General features: G+C 44.2%; 1 protein-coding gene across 2 annotated transcripts in view; it reads right to left on the bottom strand.

Annotated features, from left to right (window-relative positions):
* The window catches only part of TENM1 (teneurin transmembrane protein 1), a 413249-nt gene that overhangs the window by 17007 nt on the left and 375256 nt on the right, over window positions 1-20986 (bottom strand). For both annotated transcript variants that reach the window (XM_056859258.1, XM_056859259.1), the window contains 2 exons: window positions 19450-19685; window positions 3630-3926 (listed from right to left, as the gene is read on the bottom strand). In XM_056859258.1, the coding sequence (XP_056715236.1) occupies window positions 3630-3926; window positions 19450-19685 (533 nt within the window). The remainder of the gene's footprint in view (window positions 1-3629; window positions 3927-19449; window positions 19686-20986) is intronic.

The following is a 20986-nucleotide window of genomic DNA, read 5'->3' as shown; positions in this document are numbered from 1 at the left end:
ATGAGTGTGGATTGTAAACATTTTGTGGGCTCAATAAATCTTCTGTGTACTTTTTACAGTCTTTCTTGCACCGGCCATTACCCTCTTCACTGTTTCTTCGCAGCTCTGCCGCACATAACTCTTTTTAAAGTGTGGAAACACACGGAGGTGAGGCCACATAGGTATTCAACAGTGGAAGTGCCAACATTCACAAATTTCATTCATTCTGAACTCATATATAACAGAGCTTGAGTTTTCCCAATCCTGAGATTAATCTCTGGGTTTGGAAAAGTAACTCAAAAAAGCACCCCTTTGGGTTAGGAAGATTGGATTGGATACAAATATGCCCTTCTACATGAGGAAAACTGTTGTCTCCTTGTGGAGGGGCTATATGACCTTGTCTGTCAACTGTGGTCATCTCCAGAAGCCCTTTCACCAAGTTTCCTTGTTTTCAGAAGCTGAGGAGGTAGGCATCAGAGAGAGGGCTTTTTCTCTGATGACACTCCAGTTATGGAACTCTTCCCCTAGACATATTAATCAGTTACCATATTACCATCTGTGTGGCTCCAAGTCTTGGCATTTCATAAGGGTTTCTCTGAGCTTTCGATGGCACTTAATCCCCCCGTTTTGATGGCTTCTTTCTATGGTTCAATCTACAAAAACCTTGTTATTTGGGCAAGCGTTTAATGGCTGGAAATTGGTGAGAAAAAGATGGTAGGGACAAGCACGGAAGCAGGACTGTGGCTAAGAGAATGAGCTGTGATTCCGGAGGTCACTGGCTCAAATCTCACCTTATCCATGACCTCAATAGATGGCCTAACAAAAGAACATGAGAAGGGCCCTGTTGGATCAGGCCAGTGGTCTATGTAGTTCAACATCTTGTTTCACAACAAGCTTCCTGGAGAGCCAAGGTATCCTCTGATGTTGCCTCCTCATCCTTGTAATCAGAGGTGTACTGCCTCTGGACATGAAGGTTCCCTTTAGTCATCACAGCTAGCAGCTATTGATGGACTTCATGAATACTTAGTCCAGCCAAGCCCTCCTCTTCTCCCACTCAGCCTACCCCCACCCCCCAGCATTGGCAGCTACTTCACAGGGTAGTTCATGACATGAAAGACTGCTACCAGCGACCCTGAAGAGCTGCTGCCAGTCTGAGTAGGGAATACTGACCTTGATGGACCAAGGGTCTGATTCAGGATAAGGCACCTTCATTAGGGTTGCCAGCTCCGGGTTGGGAAATACCTGGAGATTTTTGGGGTGGAGCCTGAGGAGGGCTGGGGTTGGGGAGGGGAGGGACCACTGAGTCCAATTGCCAAAGTGGCCATTTTCTCCAGGTGAACTGATCTCTATCGGCTGGAGATCAGTAGTAATAGCAGGAGATCTCCAGCTTGTACCTGGAGGTTGGCAACTCTAACCTTCAAACATACAAATATGTTGTTGCAAGGTCTGAAACTGGACCATGAGAGTGAAGAACTCTGAGCAATGAAAGCATTGTTAAAGCATTGTTATTTACAATGCAAACCTAAGAAAAATTACTCCATTCTAAGCCCACTGATTCCAATGGGCTTAGACTGGAGTACCTCTACTTAGGATTGCACTGTTAATGTCAGATATCTAAAACCTATTTTATTTTACACTTCTGTGTGGAAATATTGTTAATTAGTTCAAACTACTGGGGGCAGGATGGATTAAAAAAAATCCATACTAAAAAGGGGAGCACATAAATTTAATCTACTGAAGTCGGAGGATCATGAGAATTTGACATTATACCCCAACTGAGAAATGGCAATTAGGAGGCGCCCATTAGGGTTTTGGCCTCTCCTACTTATTTCCCAGAAGCCCTTAATGAAGAGGTAAGCATTAGTGCTCAGTAGAAGCAACTGACCTGGGGCCTGATCTCTACGGAGAGGATTTCATATTGGATGAAAATGGGTTTTGGATGATACATCTTGGAATGGTCAAAAGGTATGATGCAGCTTTCCATTCTGACATCTTTGCAATCCAGGTCATCTTTAGAGTCTGCACTTAAAAGCAACTCCCCCCACCTCCAGTCCCTATCCCCCATTGTGTAATGCTCAATTTTGGAGTTCTTAAGGTGATTTTGTGTGCATTAACAAGCCTCCTCTTAACAAGAGAGAGAGCGAGAGCGAGAGCGAGAGCGAGAGCGAGAGCGAGAGCGAGAGCGAGAGCGAGAGAGAGAGAGAGAGAGAGAGAGAGAGAGAGAGAGAGAGAGAGCAAAAATCTTGCTATAGTTCTTTTTTAAAAATTAATGAAACCTGGCCAACGTTTTTAGCTAAATATATACCTGCTAATTTTTAAACGTATTTTGGAAGGTGAGAACTTTAGTGGAGCATTATATAATACAATATCCTGTCATCTGTATTAATTCATTGGTCTGGTCTCTCTCACCACAAAAGGTTGAGATGGGTGAATATAAAGCTACAATATGAAAAGAAACATATTTTACTACTCCGCCAAAAATTCCCTACGTGTTTTCCCAACAGGCTTCTACAGGGAAAAAGACTAACAGATTCTCGTTGAGAAGCCTATTGGTGAAACACGTAGGGAGTTTTTCGCCGAGTAATAAAATAGGCTGCCCTGATTTTGTCAAATCGGGGAAGCTAAGCAGGGTCAGCCCTGGTTAGTATTTGGATGGGTGACGTCCAAGGAATACCAGGGTCATGACCTGGAGGCAGGCAATGGCAAAGCATCTCTGAATACCTCTTGCATTGAAGACCCTATGGGGACAACATAAATTGGCTGTGACTTGATGGCACAGCTATCTATATCTACATCTTTACTTGTACCATCGGCCTTAGTGTTATTTTAATCTTTTAGTGACTGGCGTGCCCCTTCTATTTTCTCCTTGACAATAAAGCTGTACGGCACAGTCCACCCTTGTGTAGCAGAGGCACTTAGTTAAATGAGCGGCCTTGGTCCCACCTTCTTGGTTTCTGGCTGGTCTTTGACACATTCACACTACTTTCAGTGAGGCTCCAGAGCAGGAGAAAATATTTCATTTAAATCATTCGTATAACACCCCATAATCATAAGAGATGTGAACAAAAATACAAAATACTTAAAAAACAAACAAATCATGCCCAATCATATACACACAAGTCAGCAACAAAACCTTAAAATAATTCACAACAGCAGTTTACATGGTTCTGTTTAAACAACTCAGCAGCAAATAAAAACCACTGAGCAGCAGTAAAACCAGCAATTTGCAGCAGTTAAATGAAAAGAACAGCAGAAAGAAAACTTAAAAATCTATTGGGCAGCAATTAAACAGTTTAAAGAAATTAAAAAGAGAATCAGACATAAACACTAACTCTGGAATAATAAAAAGCATTTTCAGTCGGCAGCTTGGACTTTGTAAGGAAGGTGCCCAGGTATATAGTAATGGGAAGGCAAGTCAGCAGATGTGGGGCCACCATGCCGAAGGCCCCGTCCCTCGAGTCCCACCCACCTCACTACTATACGCAGTGGCATACTCAACAGGTCTTCAACTGGGGGACGGGCAAGTCCATACAGGAGTTCTTAAAGTCACCTGATCCTGGCCCATTTAGGGCTTTCCCAAACACTTGGCCCAATCCATATTCACACTGGCAATGTAATCTCCATCCTAGTCCCTTTTTCAAAGGATTTACCTTTTCTAGGTATGTGTAGCTCCATATTTTACCATCTGCCCATGTCCTGGAAATTATCTTCCCACTTGGGTCATACTCCATTTTTTCGGTCCACGTTCCTCTTTGAATATATGTCACTAATCCGGAATGAGAGTATGTGATGTTGACTTCGTTGTATTTGCTGATGGGGGACCAAAGGATGGGGCGGCCTGCCTGGTCGTACAGAATCCGAAGAGTGAACTTCCGATGGTCATCGTAGATCTTCCCTGTTCTGGTGAGGTGGTCAAAATCAATCGAGAGCAGGTTTCTGTTATGAGCCTAAAGATGAAATATGGAAATTAACAAGAAAGGCACAACAGATATCTTTGTGTGTCTTGGTCAGCCCCCTATCCAGGTATATTCTTGCCTTCTCTACTGGCACTGGCTCTCCATGGGCTCTGGCAGAGGTCATTCACACCATCAGCTATTTGATTCTTTAACTGAAGATGCTGGGAATTGAACCTGAAGATGCTGGGAATTAAAGCAGATGTTCTAACACTGGGATATAGCTCCATCCTATATGTAGCTATCTATATTTAACTGAAGCACTTCTACAGGAAAAAGAATATAAGGAAACTGGTCAATTCATGCTCTCAACTCCTCTCACCCACTTCTCCATTTAATCTCCACTGTTTTACCCACATTTGGCCCACATCTCTTGGTTAGTGATATAGACAATGTAACACTGCAATAGAAGAGTTCCTTTTCATTTGAACATCGCACTCGGGGTAGTAATATTTTCTTACTAACTCTCAGACACGTAAGTTTCCCCAAGGCTTTATTTGGACCAAAGCTCATTAGTGTTTTTTACACAGGAAATTCCAGGCCTAAATCCTGAAATATGAGAAGAAAAATGTGCTCCTGAGATTTGATTTCTCCATTGGTATAAATTGTCTTTTCTGTCCCCACATACTAGGCATGAATTAATTCCTCACATTTATATACCCCCTCCTCCTCCTCAGAGCCATATACAAACAGAGCAATTCATTGTTTTTTTCCCACAGAGAGGAGAGAGGAGAGAGAGAGAGATCGGCCAAAGGTTATACAGTGAGCTTCATGACTCAGGCAGGGTCTGAATCCAGATCTCCCTAATCCAAATCCATTCAGATGATCACATGAAGCTGCCTTATTCTGAATCAGACCCTTGGTCCATCAAAGTCAGTATTGTCTACTCAGACTAGCAGCGGCTCTCCAGGGTCTCAGGCAGGGGTCTTTCACATCACCGACTTGCCTCATCCCTTTATCTGGAGATGCCGGGGATTGATCCTGGGACCTTCTGCACGCCAAGCAGATCTTCTACCACTGAGCCACAGCCCCTCCCCTATACTGCAGTAGCTCTTAAATCCAACATTCAAACATGTGTTTGGTACCTTTCAAGCACAATACAAGAAGATTTGAGCAGACCGCCTTCCCCTCACCTGTCCCTTCTCCATACACTCAGAATTAAGGCAAGGATAATAGGCTGCGCTTCCATCCTTCAAAAAGTCTCTCCCTGCTATTCTTTGCTAGGATGTAATTTATGCTGAAGATGGCCAAGGCACAGCAATCTTATTTTCAGCACCAGGGCTGAATCATGAAAAATGTGAAGGAAAGTGTTTGAATAAATGCATACGAAGAGCCGATGTATGGTACTACAAATGATATCAACTTGCATCTTATTCAACTACTGCGACTTTTGTCACATGAAATTTTTCACAAGTTCTCTGTGGCAAGGCGGTAGGATCAATATGTGATATTGACAACCATGCCTATGATGATCAACCTAGCAGAAGTCAGATTATTAGTATGCCACAAACAGAAAGCAAGAATAAATGATAAATGCATGGACAGCAAGAATCTCAAGCAGGAGAGCCCTGCCACTGACTACTAAGTCGTACGTATAGGCAGCATATTGCCTGGAATTTAGACGCCATCTTAGATGTGTTCATCCCAATTTATTGCCAACTCCGAGTTGGGAAATTCCTAGAGATTTGGGGGTAGAGCCTGAGGAGGGCAATGTCTGGGGAGGGATCTCAGCAGGAGATGCCACAGAGTCTACCCTTCCAAGGTGCCATTTCCTCCAGGGCAGCTGATCTCTGTAGACTGGAGATCAGCTGGAATTCCAGGAGAATGCCAGGCCCCCACCTGGAAGCTGGCGACCCTAGGCCTAAGCAATCAGCATGATCTAGCCCGTCTGCACGCAGAGCAGGAAGAGCAAGTGGTCACCGTAGCCCATGTGAGATCTCTGCCTGTGAAGAAGAAGAGTTGGTTTTTATATGCCGACTTTCTCTACCACTTAAGGCAGAATCAAACCAGCTTACAACCACCTTCCCTTCCCCTCCCCACAACAGACACCCTGTGAGGTAGGTGAGGCTGAGAGAGCTGTGACTTGCTCAAGGTCATCCAGCTGGCTTCGTGTGCAGGAGTGGGAAAACTAATCCAGTTCACCAGAAGGGGGACATCCAATGTAGTCTGTGGGCGAAAACGCATGGTCCTTCACCTTCCTTTAATCCCTGTTTTAGCCAGGATCGAATGCACATTAGGCGAAAAGCATGCGTTCGATCCTGGCTGAATCCTGGCTGAAACAGGGATTAAAGGAGAATAAAGTGACCAAGCGTTTTCGCCCTTTGTTTTCCACAACTCTCAGTGAAGGTCTAAGAATATCGAGACCACACTCCTAAGGCAAGGAGGATCAGCTGCAGAGAAGCTTCCCGGGTTTGTGTCAAAGGGGCATTTTTCATGGTAGATTTTGCTTCTGTTTTGCCACGGACTAAAAAAACCCACACGATTTAAATGTTTTTTTCATGGCCGCGATTTATCCCCTTCAATTATCTGTAGTTTTGGTTTTTCATGGGAACAAAGTACGCTGTATTTGACAATGGTTTGGTCTGTCCCTTTTGCAGGAGGCCTCCCCTTCCAACAGGCTCATTATTTATGCCTGCCCCCAGCTCTGCCCCAACTCCGCGGAGCAGATTACCTTGTGCGGTTCACCAGCCCCAGCGCAAAAAACAAGCCCCAGTCCCTCTGGTCTCCTCCATTTTTCTTCCACCCTCGCTCTGTTTTGCTTTTGGAACAGTCAGATTCCAAATTGGGGGGGGGGGCAAGGCAGCGCTTTCCTCAAAGCTTCCCTCTATTTTCTATAGGTGTGGAACCCATTGCCCTTTAATGATAGACAGGATTGGGGGGGGGGCAGAATTGCATCCATGTGCCCAGAGAAGTGTTTAGCTGAAAGTGGGAATGGGGGGGGGGAGAGGAAAGAAGGCCCCTGGATTGTGCGCCGGCCATGATCCGGCCACAGTCCATCGAGAGAGAGGAGGGAGATAAGAGCAGGCTGGCCGCCCCTCTTCAGAAAAGTGATGGGAGGGAGTTTCGCCTTGGGTTTTCCGCTGTCAGGATGCACATTTTTCCCATCTGATTTCTCAAAAATCCTCCCTCCCCTCTGGGGCAGAGGGGCCAACAGCCCCTTCCCTTGAAAACCCCCCCACGGGTCCAGCTGCCCTAGACTGAGCTGCCACCACCACCACCCCCAGCGCGCGAGGAGCACATGGCGTGGCCCCGCCGGAGCAGCCGTCCGATGTCCCCCTGGGCTTGGAGGTGTGGGCCCAGCTCCAAGGCCCATCCCGGGCAAGGGGCGGGGAAGGCGTGCAGGGACGGAGGGAGAGAAGTGCCAGGATTCTAGGCAGGCAGGCAGGCAGCCAAAGTGGCGGTATTCTTGTCCGAGCACAAAATTCCCCCAGCCAATCACCGTTCTTGGGGGAGGAGAAAGGAGACGTCCCGGGAAGCAAAGCAAACATTTTTTCATGGGCATCCGCGCAACAAAACACGCTTCCACAGGAAAGATCGTCTCAAAAGTGGTTTGGATTGCCTCTCTTTTAACGCGGCTTATTTTGCTCAGTGGGGGAAAACACGGATCTGCAGTGAATAACCAAAATTTGACTCCGATGCAAATCAGCGTCGAAACAGCAGCAAATCTCCGTGAAGAATACCCCAAAGTCTTGCTGATTCACATTTGCAGACCTATTCACATTTACCATGGGTTTATATTCTGGCATAGGTAGATTTTCAGAAATCCCTGTTTTTTTATTTCAGCAGAAAGCTTTAAATAAAGAGAAACTAGGAAGTAAGCCTTCAGACATGTGCCCCAATCTGGCTATGGGAAATATGTGCACAACAGTAGTCTTCCGCATGCAACTCACATGTATACATGAAGCTGCCTTATACTGAATCAGACCCTTGGTCCATCAAAGTCAGTATTGTCTACTCAAATGGGCAGCGGCTCTCCAGGGTCTCAGGGTGAGGTCTTTCACATCACCTACTTGCCTAGTCCCTTTAACTGGAGATGCTGGGGATTGAACCTGGGACCTTCTGCATGGCAAGCGAATGCTCTGCCACTGAGCCACGGCCCCTCCCCTACCTGGAAAAAGAACCACATGCACAAATAAGGGTTGAGAGTATGGTTCACGGCCTGATTCAGTCACAGGCGCTTGCATAGATCCCCCACCCCACCCCCCAAACCCAGCAACAACAGTGAATAACCATTCATCAGGAGGGACACGGGGAGAGAGGAGGACTGACTCCTCTTCCTCCCGGGCAGCTGACCGGAACTATTGCCAATTATCCTAGAGGGCTACACTTCCATCTTCAGTTGGACTGGGGGGATGTCTCTTTATGGATGGCTACACTGTAGTCTCTTGCTGAGGGTCTGTCAGACCATAACTGTCATCCTGGGTATTTTCAACTCGTTACTGATAAAAAAATACAGCGACTCCTCTATTGTTGTAAGCATACGTGTTATCTTGTAATAAGCCGCCATCCACCCACACGTTAAGGACCCAGCACGAGTGGTGGCAGAATGGCATTTCTCCAAGCACCAGCTGGCTCAGGATATGAAATGAAGAAAACCTACCTCATGGACTTCGCTAGGGGGAGAAAACGGTTGCATTGGTTTGGAAACCCCGAAGTCCTGCTTTACCATCAGTAATGTCTAAATGCCAGGATCTCACAGAGCAGCATTCACAAGTGCAGCTAGCCCCATAGTGATCCTGGACAAAACAGCTGACAATCCTCTTTAAAAAGAAAGGTGTGTAATGGCATGGTTTTAAATCCCTGCTCTCCTGCTAAGGACTGTTCTGCACAAAAGCCTGGCTATGTGGAACCGTGTCCATGCAGCTGGTTTTTGCAGGATGTGTGAATCAGGGCTCAGTGTCATAAATGATGGAACTAAAGAGCTGGCAAAAGGCAGAAGCACCAACCTCCCCAAACAGCCTCCAACAGAGAAACCTGCACAAGTCAGAACAGTGTGCCAAAGAGAAGCATATGCAATGATGATTAGCTATTGCCTGCCTCTGCGTGGACTGAGAGAGTTTTGAGAGAACTGTGACTGACCCAAGGTCACCCAGCAGGCTTCATGTGAAGAAATGGGGAAATCGAATCCAGTTCCCCAGATTAGAGTCTGCCGCTCTTAACCACTATACCACACTGGCTCTTGAGAGTCTTGTAGTGCCACCATAATAAGAGTTACACCCTTCTTTAAACCCATTTTTACTTCAGTGGCCTTTTATGCATGGCTGTTTCCCTCGCGGTCACCCCTCCAACGGCTTTGGGTCTTTTTTTTTATTATTATTATGCATGCCGTTTCTGACCATCAGAGGTCGCCTCGCTCTCCCCCTGTGATTCCCTGCATTTTGCCCATGTTTTCAGGGACCTGCTTTACCTCGAATTTGAAAAAGCGGGCAAAACGCGGAGAAACGCAAGGGGAGAGCAAGGCGATCTCTGATGGACGGGAAAGGCATGCATAATCAAAACAAAAACCTGAAGTTGTTGGAGGGGTGACTGCGAGTGAAACAGACAGGCATAAAAGGCCAGTGTCTGGATATGTTGACCTCTGACCAGGAATGGAGGTTTTCACGTATGTAAAATGAATGTTTACTCAGTGAATGCAATCCACAAAAAAGTAGCCATGATCAAGTGCTAATGAATTCAGCTGGTCTTAAGCAGGCAGTAAAGCTATTAAATTCCACTGTTTTTGATGGCATTTTCGGTACTTTCTCCCCTCTAGATTGGGCCCAGAATGTTTAATACCTGTAATTACTACCCAAGTGTGATTTCACGCAAGGTAGAATGTGTCCTTCCCTATATTTAGACGCAAACAATTTTGAAAGCAGGTGTTTGCTCTTCAGCTCACGTTGCTACATTTTTAGATACATGTGCTTCCAAGTTTAATACCAGCCATTTATAAAAGCTGTAACGCTCCCAGAGATTGCAGTAACTTCTATTGATAGTTAAAGTGCACTCCCCGGTCTGAGATTGAACTATATATTTAACAAATGACATTTGCCATTTTAAACACATGCTTTGTAAAATTACCGAGAGCACAGACAAAATAACTTCACAAAGTTAGTAAGAAATGAAACTCTGCTAATATGCTTTTGGCATTAATACATGCTTTACTTAATGGTTGTTTGGAGACCATTAGAGACTATCTAAAATATGATATAAAGTAGCAAACGAAGAGGATACTAACCAATTAAGAGATAAGGCCATGACTACTTCTTAAAGTGCTCTATTATTAGCGATATGATTAAATTCAGGGATGTATGCATTATTTACTGCTCCAAGAAGATTCTTGGCTAAATTATGTGTCCCAAGTTGTCTGCCAGAACCGAACAATGCTTAGCAGTACTTTTCAGTTCCAAGTATTTCACTTTGTTTGATTCTGTAATCTTTATTGTAGAAGAATATTATTATCCTCATGTGAGGGTAAGAGAACCTGGCATATTTGTTATCCTGCAGTAAGTGTGAAGTCTTAACTGCCTAAATTTTTTAAAATATAATTGACAGATATAAGTTAATTGTTTAATATTTTTATATCTTTTTATTTATTTTTTTCAGAACACAACACACATATAGTCATAGGTTTTTTTTAGAAATGTACGTATATATTTTGTAGTCTGGAATGGTGATTGTTTACACCACTGAGGAAGGCTGTATAGCCAAAACACATATGGTCAGAGTTTAATTGTTTGATTTTATGTCTAATTGTGTTATATGAGCATGTTGATTAGGCAGGCTTTTTCAGGCTTATATGTGTTATATGTGTTATTAGATTTTAGCTTGTAATAAACACATACGTATTTTGTACGGACATAACTTTTAGATTGTATAACTTTTGGCCTTGGATATTTTTTATTTTTTCTTGACCTTCGGGTACTTAATTCTGCTGAGCCAATCAAGCCATTCCCATCTGATTCTGTCCCATCATCTTTCCTCCTTCACCACTTTGCTTGATTGTTTCTTTCCTCTTCAATGTTTGCACTGACAAGTGAGAACACTAGGCAGAAAAATAGAGTGAACTTTATACTATGTTGGGGTTGCCATCTGTTTGCAGAGGGGAATTTGCCTCAGGAATAGGTGGGGCTATGGAAAGAGGCAAGAGCAGGAACATGAATGCCCAGTTTCACTCAGCTTGGTGTCTCCTATTCATCATTAATTGCAAGCCACCTTGCTATAACTTGTCCATGTATGTGTGCGTACTTCTGACGCTATGCAGAATGTCTTTTCCTCATGAATGAATAACCACCATCAAGCTTCTATTCCTCACTTCTCCCCAAGAAATCGAGGCTTAGGGCTAAGAGGCATAATGCTCAGGCAGGTTTAAACCCAGGACTTCTCACTACCTAAAAAGGTCTTTGGGTGGTCTTCCACTGCAAAATGCAGAAGAGCTAAGAGGGTATAACATCTAAGAAGTGCTAAGTCCCACCACTTCTCAGTACAGAAATCTAATGTCTTTGGCAGGTCCTAAATACATGGGAGCCAAGTAGAACCCCTTTTCTGAGGGTCAAAACTGCAAACACTTTGCTCATGTGCAGAATACTTTAACCACACACCTACTCCCTAGTATTAGTGGACAAATTTCAAGGTTGGAGGGAGTGATCTGTAGGAAGGTGTAATTAATAGTAATTAAAATACAGATTAATTGTCAGTCCTTCATTCATCAGCTTCGCCTACACCATTTAGAATCCTACCCTCTAGCCTTATGACCTGCAACATCTCTTGAGATAAAAGCACAGGCACTATGAAAGATTCATAGTATGACTATAAACAAATCACATATACTTGGATAGATGATGGTATGCCACATTACAGATACATGACTTCTAAGATTTCTGTGCATGCTTGCTTGTGGTAATCAACTGTACATTTGAATTGGAGATGGGAGGCAATCATCTTGTACTTACATTTATGTATTTATTTATTCCCCACTTCTCTCCCCAATGGGGGCCAAAGAAGATTACAACATCATTCTCTCCTCCTTTATTTTATCCTCTTTTATTTTATCCTTACAGGGTGGTTGTGATAGGCTCTTTCAAGCAACTGAGGGGACCCACCCAACGTCCTAAGGTTCTGGGGAACCAGGCTCTTTTAGCATATAAAATCTTCCACCTCAGTTATAAGCAAGGCTTTTTTTGTGATGGTACTCAGTGGTACTGAGAGTGTGTGTGTGTAAAGTGCGACCCCTTTTTGGGGTTTTCATGGCAAGAGACTAACAGAGGTGGTTTGCCAGTGCCTTCCTCTGCACAGCAACCCTGGTATTCCTTGGTGGTCTCCCATCCAAATGCTAACCAGGGCTGACCCTGCTTAGCTTCTGAGATCGTACTGGAACCTTTTTTGTGTGGCTTTCCCAAATCCTTAGTGAGGGAACTGGTAGAGATGAGTGCAACCTTATATATGAGTACTGGCACTTTTAAAACTATTATTATTATTATTATTATTATTATTATTATTATTATTATTATTATTATTATTATTATTCACTGGAGTGAGGCAAGTTTTGTGGTGAACACCATGATCACTGAGGATTAAAAACACACACATAAAGATGCTTTATTCATGTACAGGGATTTTCAAGGCCAATTCAGCAGCATGGTCTTCTTCAAAACAGTTACAGGAAAAGCCTGGCTGAGGGACCTCAGACTTGTAGTGACTGGATTAGGGCTTCCAACTCTGGGTTGGGAAATTCCTGGGGAGATCTCCAGCCACAGCCTGGAGGTTGACAACCCTACGATCAGCAGAGCAAAGTTTCTCCTGCTGGCAATCTGTTCTTCAGGCATCTCCAAAGAGGAAGAACTGGCCAGCCGCAACTGCTTTTTTATAGATGCCATAGCTCTGCTTTATTTTTCTTTTAAATTCATTACTTTTAAATCTGAAACTGTACCCCGATCCGAGCATTTCAGGAAAAGAACTGATCAGTGAAACAGTAACATCTATAGAACCTTTACTTAGCATTGCTACAGTTCATAACAATTCATTCATTATGACTTTTAGACATTCATTTAATTGCTTCACAGTAAAAGTTAATTAATTTGGCTTTGTAATTAGCACAACGGTCAAACCTGTTATGCTTGCCAAAAGACCTGGGGGAAAATGTCTTGCCCCTTTAACAGAGGTTTAATGTATGAAAATGGGCAGCTAAAAGTTTTCATGACATGGAAGAAAATAACATCCCATTAAGCTTCTATTAAAGGGACAGGACATTTTTCCCCTCCAGATCTGTTGGCAACCCTCCATCCTGTTGATGATTGAAGTTTCTTTTTTGTTGTTTACTATTAATGCTTTAAAAAGACTTTATTATTATTTGGCAATAAGTGGCCAACATTTGATCAAATCTGCCTTGACTGGTGTCAAGTAACCTGGCCACAGCTCACAGAATTCTTGTGTAAGAACTCATACATGGTATATCGAAGGTCACAGATTCAATCCCCAGAATATCATGTTAAACCAGCTTGGGAAAGACCTTGGCCTGAGATCCTGCAGATTTGGGCCAGATGGCATGGCTGAGGCACTGCTGCGGCACCTGAAAGGTTTTAAAAAGCCTTTTGAAGGGTTTTAAATTTTTCAATGGGGCATTTTGCCCCACTGAAAACAGCGAGGCTGCACCAACAAAAAGCTGTTCTCACCGACAGCGTACCCAGTGAAAGATGTCAGGACATTGCCTACTGGCGCTGCTGGGCGGTGCTGCTGCGGCAGTGACAGTAGAATGGCATCCAGGTCCCCCCGCTGGCGTCCGTGCCATCCTGGACAGCATAAGTGGCACAGGCACTGGTGCTGGGGGCACGAACACTGGCGCAGTCCCTTCCTGGCCTCCTATGGACATTCGTCCTTGAGGCTCAGGAAAGGGCTGTGAGGGTTTTGACATAAGCTGCTTCCAAGTTTGTTATGCACTTACATTTGATATGCTGAGTGAGGTTGTGTGTTTCATATATACTTATATCACACACCCTCTACCCAGTTTGGTACCCAAGGTGGTGCACAATTCTTCAGCAAGTAAAATATATAACTGTATAGTAAATAGTAACAATAAAATACCCAGCAAAAACTTAACAACAACACAAGCATTTAGATATTTTTAGAAGACTATGAATCACTTAAAGCAAACAAAAATAAGGTTATCACCAGTTGGAGAGGGATCAGCAAAATGACTGAGAAAATGTTCTTTTTTTTTTTTACTTGGTCTGCAAGTAGAAAAGGCTAAGCAGTAGACAAATGGATGTTTGTGTTGGGGAGTATTCCACAATTGAGGTGCCACAACTAAAAAAAGGCCCTGTCTTTTTTTTGGGGGGGGGGGGGAATATACCAAGCAGTGCGTCTGAAGGTCATCTTAGATGGCAAGCAGGCTCATATGGGAACAGTCAGCTCTTTAAATATCTTGGCCCTACACTCTTTGAAGCTTTAAAGGTAACGTTTAGCACTCTGAAATTGATCCAGAAGCCAGTCAACATCCAATGTAGCCCTTCTGAAAACTGCCAAGGTTAAGACATAGATTTGCCTTTCACTCAAATCTGCTAGTTAAAGATAGTGGTGCATTCTACTTTACATGCACAGACAATGAGGATGCATCATTTAAACACTTTTCAGAGTGATGCAGCTGCATAACAGACTCCCCGAGATGGAGTCTATGGCTGATGTATTTGCCCGAGTGGGTAGCCTCAGTAGCACGGTTCATCACAAAAAACCAGAGGATTTATGTTGCTATGAAAGAAACTTGATTTTGACTTTATTTTTATAGCAGATTGGGGAGGTGAGAAATCAAGCAAGGATTAGATATTTCACAGGCTATAAAACACATAGTATCTTTTATATTCTAACACATTTCCAATAAATTAGTTAACCTGAAATTGGTATTTCTCTTTTTCCATGACCTTTATGTATTACTATAGGTTTCAGTCTGTGGGAATCAAACCAAGTAAAACCTATAAGAAAGCAGCTCCCTAATATAACATTATCAGTGCAATTTTCATGTAACTGCCTCTATGCTGAAATAGTTCCCAATATATACTGCTTCAGGATCAGAAACCACTGGAACTACATGGATGGGATTCCTGTTCTTCTCCACAGCATCCCAATCCGGGCCTCTGTCACAAAGGTTGTCTTGGCTCAAGAACCCAACAATTTTCCTGAACAATTGTAGGCCTCAGCAGACATTACATTCTGCCTGCTCATTGGAAGCAGAAGTCTACCAGCCACATATATTGGGAGCATGCAGGTCCCAAGGATGCACTCAATCTTCATGCTTATCATCTTGTGTGATTTACACAATGTATGGATTTTCCAAGTGGGTGCAGCTTTCATTGCTCTGACCTGGATGGCCCAGGCTAGCTTGATTTCATCAGATCTTGGAAGCTAAGTAGGGTTGGGCCTGGTTAGTACTTGGATGGGAGACAGAGGCAGGCCATGGCACACCACCTCTGTTCATCTCTTGCCTTGAAAACCACATGGAGTTGCCCTAAGTTGGCTATGATTTGATGGCACTTTCCTCTACCACCGCTTCTATCCATGTAAGACATAATCCTAGAAAATCAGCGTTCTGATTTAGCACTTTGAAACTGAACCAGAAGCCAGTCAACATCTAATGTAACCCTTTTGAAAACTGCCAAGGTTAGGACATAGATTTACCTTTCACTCAGATCTGGTAGTCAAAGATAAGAACATAAGAACATTAGAAAGGCCATGTTGGATCAAACGAAGGTCCATCAAGTCCAGCAGTCTGTTCACACAGTGGCCAACCAGGTGCAGAAATGAACAAAGATGGTGGGGCATTCTACTTCCATTGCGTAAATGGAAGATGCAGCCACATGGAAAACCTTGGAGGTGGTGGAAAGTGCCACTAAATCACAGCTGATTTATGGGGACCACTAGTGGGATTTTCAAGGCAAGAGATGAACAGAGGTAGTTTGCCATTGCCTGCCTCTGCGGAGGAACCCTGGTCTTCCTTGGTGGCCTCCCATCCAAGTACTAACCAGAACCAACCCTGCTTAGCTTCCTAGATCTGATGAGATCAGGCTAGCCTGGCCCAAATGGGTCAGGGCTAGAAAAGTTCTCACCTAATCTGTGTCTGGACTGCACCACTTCAGACTGCAGGTAAGGGGCTCACAAGATCGAATGCTCTACCACGCAAAACAAAAACATCCCCCCCTAAAAAAAAACTTTAGTCATAGAAAGCTTGCAAGTAAGGGAGAAAGGTAGGATACACCTTTTATCTCTGTCAAGCTACTTTTTCTGTGCACAGGGAAATTCTTTGTCTGGAGGAACATCAGTTATACAAGCCCCCACCTACAACTTGAAAGGCTACAGCCCAGCCTGAGGTATTCCATCTTAGTAAAACTGGGGGGGAAAGGAGAGAAAAAGTTGTGGGTCAGAAACCCTGACAAGTAATATCCTAAAAAATGTACTTCAGAGGATTGACCATTGGCAAAAGACCCCAGGCACTCTGTGCAAATCATTCCCAACCTCCCCCTGCGCATTTCCATAGACAAGAATGACTTCTCCCATGGGTAACATTAGCTGTACATTGATACTGAGTTAGAAGATTCTCACCATTCAAAACTAATGAAGCAAACACAGAGAAAGACACAGCAATGAAGCAAAACATAGGCTGTGTCTTAATAAGAGTGTGAAAATGTACCATGTCTATGGCAGTAGCAGAAGAAGGGCAGGAAAAGACAAGGAGCAGTTATTCCCAGTCCACTCACTGTTTCTGCCGCCCCTCTTCTTCCCCTTCCTTCCATCACACCAGCACCCCCCCTAGAATTTCCCCCTTCCCCTTCCCTTTCCATTTCTTAGGCCAGCCATGCTGTATGGGTACAAAATGGCTGGGCTGTAGGGTTGCCAGCCTCCAGGTGGCACTTGGAGATCTCCCACTATTACAATAAATCTCCAGATGACCAAGATCAGCTCCCCTGAAGAAAATGGCTGTTTTGGAGGATGGACTCTGTGGCATTATACTTAGCTTTGGCCCCACCCCTCCCCAAATCCTGCCGTCCCTCAAAATCTCCAGGTATTTCCCATCCCAGAGCTGGCAACCCTACTGGCTGAGTAAGGGAAAGTGCTCTTTCAAGGCCTAAAAGGGTGGTGGTGGTGGTGGGGGAGAGGCATGGGGCAGTGAGCTGCCCCCCCCGCCATGTTGAAAGCAGAACTTATCTCTACAAACACACCCTTTTTCTGAGTGGCTGTGGATAAAGCATCCAGTCAGACGCTCCTCCGACAGCTACTTGACAGTCCCACATTTGAAACCAGATCAAAGAGGGTTTATTTCTTTTGATCCTGTTTAAAGAGGGGGGCTGGAGTATGGTTGCCAACTGTCGGGAGAAAAAAGGTAATGTCCCTTTAACGGAGACTTAATAGGATGCTTTTTACCAGGTGATGTTATTTGCCTCCACGCCATGAAAAGCTTCAGTTGCCCATTTCCACACATTGAAGCTTTTATTAAAGGCACAAGACTTTTTCTCCAGGCCTGTTGGCAACCATAGGCTGGAGACAGAATGCAACATTGCATCCCTCCCCCTCTCATCAAATTTGAAAGGCTTTGACTTCCTTATAATAATCACTGCAGAAGCGCTTCCTTGCCGGTAGATCATTAGGCTGGATGCTAAATATTCACCGTGCTGATCACCGTTTCCCAAAGGAGCATTTCTGTCAAATGGAAAACAGATTTCCTAAAGCATTTTTCCCCCAGCAAGTTATTGATGGCTCTGAGCCTTAAACAAGTCTGTTAATTAAACACGAATACTGACCACCTGCCATAAGAGATCTGTTAAATACAAATCCAAGGGCCAAAATAGACATTACAGATGCAGATCAACGTTTAAACACGGAATCGCCCCAGGAGGTGAATGAGGATCGGATTAAAAAGCGAAAGGGGTACATGAGTGAGTGGACATGAACCCCCTTCATACTTCGCTCCTTAGCACAGCTCTCTGTAGCACCTCCCCGTAGCTTTTTACCTGTCTGATTTCTCTTCTAACATGACAGCCCTGCTAGGGAGATTCTGCTGCATTCTCCTTTGACTGTTTAAAACCCCCTCCCCTTTTAGTGCGTGCCTGGGCAATTCTATACTATCACACGTGACATGGCTACTGTCGTATCTAGGTTGGCCAGTTCAAAAATTTTTTTTGGTTAGAGACAAATTGTAACTCAACAAATATGCTCATACAAAACCATGGATCCTAAGCTTTGCTTTAGTGTCACTCCTGTCCACGGTAAAGGCAGTTTTCTGTGGAACGCATTCCTCCAGCACTAGGACCTTCCATTCCTGCAACCCCGGCATCTTTCAATGAATTACAAAGGACCTAACGCCGGGGAAATAGCACTGGGCAATAGACAACCACCATGGATAACAACGGGTATGAAAAGAAGGCAAGGCTTTGGATGCAAGCCAGAATCTACATTGGAATGACCCACATGTTCATATTTACAACAGGCTTAACTGGAAGTGTGAAGAGATTGTGCGAACAGATCCCATCTACTGCTGGAGACACACTCCTCACCGCCCTCGCTTAAGGATCAGACCTTCTGTTTGCCCCTCAGCACACACTGGCTCAGTTTTCCTCATGACTAACAGAAACCATGGTGAGGCAAGCCTGGGAGGTCTCGTTGACACGAAGAATTTCTCACTTTGCAGGGATGTCCTGTTGAAATTTCCAGGGAGACAGCTCATCTTCCTAATAGTTTACAAAACGAGGAGTATTGAAGGCAACTGTGTAAGCCATGGCCTGCCCGAGCTTCCTTGTCTGTGAATGCACAACTCATCAGCTGAGGGAAGCTGCAACATATTATTAGAAGTAATAATGGGGTGGCTCCAACCGTCCACTAAGTAGCTTTCCCCCCCAAAAGTAGCTCTTCTGTCAGTGGAAGAACCACTTAAGTTGGGGGAAGGCTCCTTAGACTGGAAGAAGGCTTCAAACTTGAGCCAAAAGGAAAGGTGAGGTATAAATATTTTTAAAAATAAACGATTCGAAGGGCTTAAATTAGATAAGATGCTGGGAAATCCATTGACAGGAGTCTCCCAGCATTTTTCAAAGGCCAGTACCAGCTTCAAGGAGCCCAATTCAGACCAGGGCTGAAACATGGGGGGTGAGGGGGGGAAGAGAAGGTGTTTTAACCCTTCCATCACTATACAGTTTTGCGTGGTAAAGCCAACCCCCCCACACACTATTGTTATCTTATAAAGAAAGGGGGGGAAGGCAAAGATAGGGTGACGGTCATTTTCCCTTCCAAAGTTATTAACAGTCAAGGGTGTTGGTTTCCACTGAGAAATGGTTAACCCCCCACCCCCCAAGGAGCTGCTACTAGCCTTTAAAAATGTTGCAATGATCCAGACATTGATCTCCTGGCATCTTGTCTAGCTGGACATTAAGATGCTTTGAAAAGCAAAAAAACTGTGCACTTTACACAAGAGGAGGAGGAGGAGAAGGAGGAAGAGGAACAGGAGGAGGAAGAGGAGGAGGAAGAGGAAGAAGAAGAAGAGGAAGAAAGAAAGAAATCTTACCCGTAACCTTCTCTCAAATGCAGAGATGCTGCCCTTGGTCTGTTCCTTCCTTTGCCTCCACTCAATAAGGTTGGAGTTATGCTCCCCAGGTAAAGAGACGTTGCATTTTCCTAAAGTGGGATTGGCAACACCTGCCAGGATATGCGGCTCTGTATTGAGAGTGACCTCCATTCCACTGGCAAAGGTGACTCGCAGAGAACCGTCTGGGCTGACCCGATAGATATTCTGAGTGTTGTCTGTCCATAACAAAACAAGGAAGGGGAGAGTTCAGCTCTCTAGCTTTATGAAGCAAATGTTATGTGTGGAAAGGTTATATTGATCTGTAGTTTGGAAGGCTGCAGGCATTGCCGACACCTGTGTGTTTTCATAACACAAAAATCTTATTACACCTGGAACCCAGTATTGACAAGAATTAGAGATGCACTGAAGCTTGAATAAAGGCCTTCCATTTCCAGAGGCTTTTCAAAAGGTTAACTTTAAGGTTAGTTTTTTGGATACTTCACACGTATAAACTTTAGGGTACTGCTGAGATCATCATGGTGACTAGCTAATACTGAAATAACAGATATCTGGGACCTTCCATTTTATAAAGAGAAGACCAAGGGGGTACATGATGGATGTTTATAAAATTATAAACAAGAGAGTACACGGGGAGAACTTTTTCTCTGTCTTCCAAAATAGTTGAACTCAAGGGCATCTAATGGGGCTGATGGGAAGTAGATTCGGGACAGACAAAAAAAATACTTCTTTACACAACAAGTGATTAAAATGTGGAATTTGCTGCCAGAGGGTGTAGTGATGGCCACGGACAAAGACAGCTTTACACAAAGATGACCTGATCTTCAGTAATCACTATACTGATGTTTGTTTTATTATCTTGCTGGATCAGGTTGGTTGAGCAAGTTCATGAAGTAATAAACACATCTCCATGGGAGGGTATAGTTCTAACCACTTTGAAAGAAGCAGTTGTGAGACCCATCCTGAAGGTGTCCCTGGACCCAAATTACCTAAATAATTACTGCCCAGTGGCAAACGTACCATTCTAGGGCAAGGTGTTTGAGCAGGTGGTGGCTACATAGCTTCAAGCGGTCATGGGGCAACAGATTACCTAGACCCATTTCAGTCCAAATTCAGGCCTGCTTTGGGACAGAAACAACCTTCACTGCCCTAACTGACAATCTTTGCTGGGAGAATGACAGAGGAAATCATTCCTCTGTTCAATCTCCTGGACATCTTGATGGCTTGTGATATCTTTGACCATGGTATTCTTTGGGAGAGGATGGCTGGGTTGGGAATGGGGTTGGGAGGGGGCACTGTGCTTTGGTGATTTTGCTCTTCAGTAGTTGGCTGGTTCCAGAAAATGGTGCTGGGGGAGAGGTGCTCAGCCTCACAGTATTTATGTTGTGAGGACCTTCTGGGCTCCATTTTGTTTCCCATGCTGTTTAACATCTATGTGAAACCACTGGGAAGCTGGATATTTGGATGACACCTGACTGTATTTCTCCTTAACAGCTGGGCCATATGGGTCTGTGGAAGT

This window comes from Euleptes europaea, chromosome 13, assembly GCF_029931775.1.
Source record: "Euleptes europaea isolate rEulEur1 chromosome 13, rEulEur1.hap1, whole genome shotgun sequence".
Classification (NCBI taxonomy): Eukaryota; Metazoa; Chordata; class Lepidosauria; order Squamata; family Sphaerodactylidae; genus Euleptes; species Euleptes europaea.
Note: the sequence above shows the minus strand (reverse complement) of the source record. Positions and strands in the feature narration are given on the sequence as shown.